Genomic DNA, 7,343 nt, shown 5'->3' with positions numbered 1-7,343 from the left:
TGCAACTTATTTTCCTGAGTTTTGAATTGGAGTGGATGGATGAAATATAATGTAAAGGAGATGCTCTTCTTGGAATCAAAATAGTTCGAATCTGAGGTCACATTTAGTCACCTAAATTAAGTATGGTTATAACTAGCATACAGCTATTGGACAGTGGTGGCCCCCACCTGTTAACCAAAGACACCCAGCAAATGATGTAAAACCTTAATAAAGTTTGATGAGACGTGTGTTTGGCCCTGTACAGTAGTCATGAAGTGGGAAAGCACAAAAATTTAGTGTACCTAGTTGTACGTTTTAGTGGACCTTTGATGAAGTGTAATTATTTTATTTATTCATTTTACATGTAATTTACATTACAAATAAAAATCCTCCTCATACTGTATCTCTGTGGTGACAGGCAAGCTGCATTGTGGGTATTACAGGTGTCACTCCCTTAAAAAAAAAAAAAAAAAAAAGTCATACAGTTCAGTAGCTAATAAACTTATATTTTCAAAATAAAACTGCACACTTTAAGTGGCCCGTTATTGTGACCAGCCTGAGGCAAAGCTGCGCAATAATCTCGCTGTGCACTCGGGATCTTGATGTCCTACGCCAGTTAGGTGGATGGATTATTTTAGCCACGAGAAGGAATTAAACATGTCAAGAAAATTAGTTTTGTGGAGGGGAAAAAAAAAAAAAAAGTAAAAATGGGCACAAATACACAAGTGCATTTATTTTTGTTTGTGTGATTAACAGGCCAAATCATTAGGCTTATTTTAAGAGAAATAGTTTAATGCTCCTCAATGGGCAATGTAGAAAAAACTAATCACTATCAGAAAATCTTGCCATTTTTACAGTTGTTTTTGTTTACACAAATTGTGAACTTGTGACTGTGACCTCACTACATTTACTTCAGCAACAAATCTGAAACTCAAACCTCAAGATCAACCAGGAAAACAGCAGGCCAGCTAAATATTTTCAGATGAAGCATCAACAGTCTGGGCAGGGAAACAAGTCAAACAGCTCATAGTACAGACTTGTGTAGTTTCAATTCACCACGACTAGTGCGATTTAGAAAGACTGGCGTGATGCAAATTAGTTGACCCAACACCGAAATAAAAACTTGATTTGTCCACGATTCACTACATTTTAACAGCATCTATGCCTTTCTTTACAACAAACAATGAGCCATCTGGTGTTGTACTGTATGACCATGAAGTGAAACAGAATTTACCAGAGAAGGCCCTGTTTATCTTTCTGCCCATAACCTTCTATTTAAGCAGCAAATCCAGCCAAAGTAGCTAACCCTCAAAATATTGACCTACTGCATCTTCTCCTGACATTTCCTCTTCATGATGTAATCAGAGAGCCATTTGGTTGAAATCTGTCCAACATTTTGCTACTACCTTTCTCAAGAAGATGAAAGAAGTGGCACCTGTTTCCTCATTATAATGGTTATCTTGCATACTCTGCACCCCCCCAGCTGCTTGTTCTTTCCCTGCGGCTCCCTGAAGCAGAGGCAGGCTGCAGCTGACAGGACAGTACAGGCCAGGGGACAATTAGTGAAGCGTGGGATAGACAGCTGGACCTGTTGCCAATAACAATGACTGTCACCCCACACATAGCCCAGTCTAATGGGCCCACACTGCACATTTAGGACCACTTGTGAACATAATACAAGTTGACTTCAGACTTTCTGGAATGAAAAATTAAAAAAAGAAAAAGATTTGGTTTATTTATCTTCAAAGAACAAAATGTAGAGCATAAAAGTACTTTTAGTGTTGTCCCCTACATATGGGGCATAATACTGTAACAGTGACTGAGAATATCTGAAGAGTGTCCAAACTGGACAGGAAAACAGTGACATGAACAGGCAGAGACCAGCCGTTTCATCTGTGTTCTTATATAAGAGTGGATATCATGTGCACTCCAATCATCAGTTCATGTCTGTCATTAGTAGGCGATCTTTCCCAGCAGCATGCTCTGCAGCTGCTTGATCCTGCTTGCCTGTGGCAACATAAGGCCCTTTTCCGCTTGCTCATCCTCCTCTAGCAGCTGCTCAATATAACAGGAGGAGCCCAGCAGGATGTGGCCTGTAACCTGCATGGAGAAGACGGTCCATCGCAGAGCTTCCCTACAAGTGTGACACAGAGAGACAGACAAAGTTTAAGAGGTGTCAGAAATAGTGCACACCCATCTGAGACGACCCCTACACAGACACACTGAGGAGAATGCACATGTATATTTTAATGGTTATGTGCATACACACATTTTTGTCATGACTCCACACAGACTTATGCATCTCTGGATACTTATACTCTGGATGACCCCAAAGATCAAACCACTGACCTAAAGATCAGCAGTCAGTGCACTCTACCACCTGAGCTTTGGCTGAACACATTATCATCATGTGGTGGAGGTCAAACATGTTGAAATGTTATTTCTCAAGTGTCATGAAAGAGCCCGCAAAAGTAGACTCGAAAATTACAGAGAATATTCACACTCAGATGGTAATTTAACATAAGGAATTCACCTCCTCCACTGCAGTTTGAGCATAAAAGTCTGAAAAATCTGCAAAATTTAATCCTGACTAAAGCATCTGAGCAGCAGTGACATAACCCCTACCAAAATTAATCTCAATGAAATCTAGTCAGCCTTCTTCTGCGATCTGACCATTTAACTCTGCCACCCACACAGAATACAATATGACTTGTGGTTTTACATGTTAATCGTCGTACACAGATCACTGACTAGTGCTGATGTGTTGTGGAAGTGGCTCACATACAGCAGGGAATGAAATAGAATATAACTGAATTGTTAGTGGGTTGTTGAGCTGATGAAAGGTGATGATATGCTTGGTAAATTATAAATTAGAAACATTAAAATTGATCAAATTGTGTCTAACTGCATTGAATTATTACATAGGATCCAAACAGTGTTTTTTGTGCAGCCTTTGGAGAGTTGCTTTGAGAAAACCATCAGTTACATAACAGTTCAACACAAAAAGCATAAAAATAATCAGAAGGGCTTACATTTGGCAGGCTCTTTCACTTACTTCAACATATTTTTGGCAGCGTAACAACGCAGGTCATAGGACACAGAATAAACACCATACAGCGTCGCCTTAACGTTCAAGCAGCCAATGAAATCCTTTGGGTTGTTCTTGTACAGGTCAAAGGTGAGCTTGGCCACATCTGTCCGGCATACAGGCTGCAGCTCACTGAGATTATCCCTGGAGGAGCTTCTCTGAAAGGGGACATGATGGGAAACATAAGGCAGTTCAAAATACACATTTTACTGATGTGCCAGCAAACATTTAGATCACAGACCAAAGCAGCTCCTGAAGATGATGATAGCTGGAAAGACAAATGACTATTACATGAGTTCCATGTCGGTCACCAGAACAAATATTTAGGAGCGGATGCAAAACATCCCATGCATCAAGTTCAAAAGAAATTAATTTCTTTGGAACACAATTCATATTTGATGATACCCCAGGGTCTGATTAATATTCAAAACCAGCCTTTCATTTTTCTTCCACACATTATGAACAAAGAAACTAATCGCGAGCATTTGCATATGTTCTGCCTTTGCACATTAACCGACATATTACTCATTCAGTTTGAAGGGTAAAATATTTGCAGTTATTAAATTTCACTGAATAGTCGACGTATTCTTCATCAAAACCACAGACTTGTGTATCATTCCTATTCGTGGCTGCCTTATTAATGAAACACGAGACTTCTCTATCGGTTTGGTCACCCCATTGAAGAAACAAAAGGGAGGCATTAGTGTGTAATCAACAGTGTCACCTAGTGGATAAAGAGAAAAGAGTCATACTGGATGTGGGGTCCACTTCTGTCCTTCCACCAGGACCATAAGGACAGTGTTATCAGGGAGCGTCAGGAAGAACTCCTCCATGTCCACACCTGTGCCATCTTCATCCAGCACCAACGCACTGATGCATGGTGTGCTTAGAGACTCACTGACCTGAGGCAGAAGGGATGAAAACAGTGCAGAAAGACATCACAGAGAGTAAATGTGTCACATTACTCAGGCACCAAAACTTGTTTGTCTATATAAAGACATGACACGGAGCCAGTCACACCTGGTTTATGAACTTTTCCCTGCATGAGCCACATATGTGCCTGAGTACCACAGATGGTGCAACAGTAAGAGTGACAGGCCAGTCTGTGGTAAATGTAATAATTTTTACACATCAGGATGTGTCCCAGTTTATCACTATGCCTTTTAATAGTACTGTTACTTCAGACTCTGTACACACACACACACACACTCTTACCTTGTTCATCAAGTCTTCTAGTGAATCCGCAGTTATTCCTTTCTTCACACTGCGGTCAGCATTTGTGACTCTGAAGGGCTTTGGCCGAGGAGCTCGACCCGACAGTAGTTGCTGGGTCATAGTAGCACTGGCAGACATGCTGGCTGTCACACACCTGGGGAGGAAAAAAATAAATAAGGAAGCTAAAACATTTCTAAAACCAATGATAGTTCTGAACATGTGATAAAGCCTGTGAAGCTGGGCACTTACTTGGAGAGGGAGGTTGGTGTCAGAAGGCTGAGAGACTTCATAGCATAATCCATCTGCGATTTGGGCAGGATCAATTTAACAACTTTGAGTAAATATTACCCTGAAAGTTAGCACATTTTCCTTTGTAAATGAAGGCAATTAACCTCATCTAAATTTGACAGTATTTATGTTTAGACGTGTCGCATTGCTAGCTTGTTAAAATAATTGCTCTTTCCCAATAATCAGCACAGATTTCACATGTTCCTAATAAGTACAACACAAAGGAAAACAAACAATCTTACAGAGTTTCAGCAAGATGACACTTTCTCAGCTGTGGTCCTGTGTTCCTTTGAATATAATCCTTTTTTCCCCTCACTCCGTTTGGGCCAGTGAACCTCTGTGGCTCCCCTCTTGTTGGCAATTATTGCACCACTTGGTCAATGAACTTTAAACCAATGACTGTTGAGTTAGTTGCAAACCACAAAGCTTTATGGAGTAATTCTCCATGAACACTCCCACTTACCCTCCCAAAGACTGCCCTGGATCCCAGCTTGTTATGTACAAAAACAGTGACATTAATAGAATAATTTCCCCCCCCACTTACCCTCAGGTTGTATCAGGTTTTGGTTTAAAATGTTGAGGTTTGAGACATCTGAAATACATTTGTCTGTGGTTGGACTGACTTTAAAAAAAAAAAAAAAACAAAAAAAAACAACAAACTTTTTTTTAAGGGTTAGCAGACACATTGCACAAGTATGAGCATGGTTTTTTGGTTTTTCGGGGGAGATTTGTCTGTGGTGAAAATCTGTTTTTGCAGCAGAGGTAAATCTGATGTCAGGAGTTAAAAATGTTAATAGACATGACGAGACACAGGTGATATGTACAATGATGTAGTTGGATTTTTGCCTTGACTGTAGTATAAAAATAAAGTGTGATTATAGAAAAGAAAACAACATTTGGGTGCAGTATTCACTTAACAGTTTTTTATATAAAGGAAAAACATAACCTTTCTCAAACAAATTCATATGAAGCAAGGCAAAATGCTAATTTCAACATTAGGTCATTGGTCAATGTTCACCATGTTATCTTAAAAGTGTAAGATTAGGCGAGTAAGGTGTGTCGTGACTTCTCAGTTTTATCACATCATGTTACACAACTAAAGCTATAGATAGCCCGAGATGAACTGGATACACACCAGTGATGACAACTCATCACGATTCTTGATTTGAAAATTGTCGCTCCAGTAATGTCACCCTGATAAAACTTTGAATTTGCTGTTTTACTTATAAATCAACTTACAGTTACTTACGACAACTAAGGTTTCTCCTTCCTTGCTTAAAACCACATTCAATTAGAAATTAAGTGACCAGGTCTGATTTCACATAAAATCAGATCAAATTTATTTATATAGCACCAAGACACCTTATACAAAACAGCAAGTCGAGACCAAACTCTTTATGGAGTTGTTAAAGAGTCCAAACATATCCCTCATCATACACACACCTGCTAAAGCAATGGGAGCCACGCTCAAGTGTACCAAAAAAAAAAAAAACCAAACAAAAAAAAACTCAGGTGAAAGGCCAGACAATGCAGACTAGTTTCACCTTTGGCCTCTTACACAATTCAGATGTCACATCCAGCAGCTGTATTTCACACAGTCTGAACTTTACACTCAACTGAGAAACGTCATTCACATTCAGCACACTCCTGCAGCATCACGAGAGGAAACAGGTTTACAGTGAAAATTAATCTTTTATCATCCAGAGAGCACCTCAGATCGGACATCAATATGTATTTTCTTATATGCTTACTGGAGAGACCATAATCTTTTGAGTTTAGCTGTTTTGTCCCTAAAATGTCAAACCAAAACTGTGAAAACCGGTGGAAAGGGACACACACACACACACACACACACACACACACACACAAACAAATCAGGGCATTTCAACCCAAACAGCTAAGAGGAAACCTAGTGTGGAAAAAAATAAGATGTTCTGAGTTAAAACAGAATGACACAATGTCTAAAATGTATTGGAATTTACAAAAAAAAAACAAAAAAAAAAAAACCTGTCACCAGAAACTGCTTCAACAAAGTTTCTTGGACTAGACTGAGAGAAGGAGAACTAACCAGGAAGAGAGCAGATTAGACTCTTACCTCCACAGGCTGCTGCCCGGAGAGAGACAGTTAGACAGCTGCGTGTTACACCCATTTTGTTTTCTGTGTCTTTTACCCTGCTTTTGGGCTCCAACCCAAACTAAAGGCTTTTAACCCTCGGCTCATAAATAAACTGTAGTCAATTGTGTTAAATAATAAAGATGATAAATGGCGGTTTAAAAGCGGAAACACGGACTCACCTCTGTCCTCTGCTCCTGCTGGGAGGCGACTGCACGATAATTAGCGACACCTGGCTGGCTCATTAGGCGCCATTTGTCTGCTTGTTTGTGTCCGCGTGTCTGTCTCCTCCGGGCCACCGTCCGTCCGTCTCTCCGCGAACATGATGGATCATTGGACCGGAGCCGCCTGAACATAAATGATTGGATTTGTGGCTCAGTGAGTCCATTCAATGGCCAGAAGCATGGAGGAGAAACAACGAGGACATCTGCTGGACAGGAGAGCTCCGGCCGGTAGGACACAGCGGAGAGATGGAGGGAGAAGAAATGTTCATTTTCATCGTCACGGGGATAACCTGGAGTCTGACATCTCCTTAGTGCGTTAGCAGCACTGACAATGACACCATCGAAGAAAAATGAATGCTATTTATTTAAGTACAAGTATAAACCCTCCTTATCGGTACTCTAAATAAAGTACATGTTCTTTGCTCGTATGTTTCTC

At 40.3% G+C, this 7,343-nt stretch overlaps 1 protein-coding gene across 2 annotated transcripts; it reads right to left on the bottom strand.

The window, feature by feature from the left end:
• Window positions 1-725: 725 nt before the first annotated feature.
• Window positions 726-6,931, bottom strand: cidec (cell death inducing DFFA like effector c). Of its 2 annotated transcripts, none has more exons than XM_029502686.1 (6): window positions 6,866-6,931; window positions 4,532-4,584; window positions 4,283-4,436; window positions 3,820-3,969; window positions 3,035-3,225; window positions 726-2,113 (listed from the first exon to the last, which is right to left on the bottom strand). In XM_029502686.1, the coding sequence occupies exons 1-6, from the start codon at window positions 6,926-6,928 to the stop codon at window positions 1,933-1,935; spliced, it is 792 nt and encodes a 263-aa protein (XP_029358546.1). In that variant the 5' UTR covers window positions 6,929-6,931; the 3' UTR covers window positions 726-1,932. The 2 variants fall into 2 exon arrangements, with proteins under 2 accessions (XP_029358546.1, XP_029358547.1); XM_029502687.1 differs by lacking the exon at window positions 6,866-6,931 and adding an exon at window positions 4,813-4,891.
• Between the last annotated feature and the right edge of the window lie 412 nt (window positions 6,932-7,343).

This window comes from Echeneis naucrates, chromosome 5, assembly GCF_900963305.1.
Source record: "Echeneis naucrates chromosome 5, fEcheNa1.1, whole genome shotgun sequence".
NCBI lineage: Eukaryota > Metazoa > Chordata > Actinopteri > Carangiformes > Echeneidae > Echeneis > Echeneis naucrates.
The sequence above is the reverse complement of the archived record's forward strand: the minus strand, read 5'-3'. Positions and strand labels throughout refer to the sequence as shown.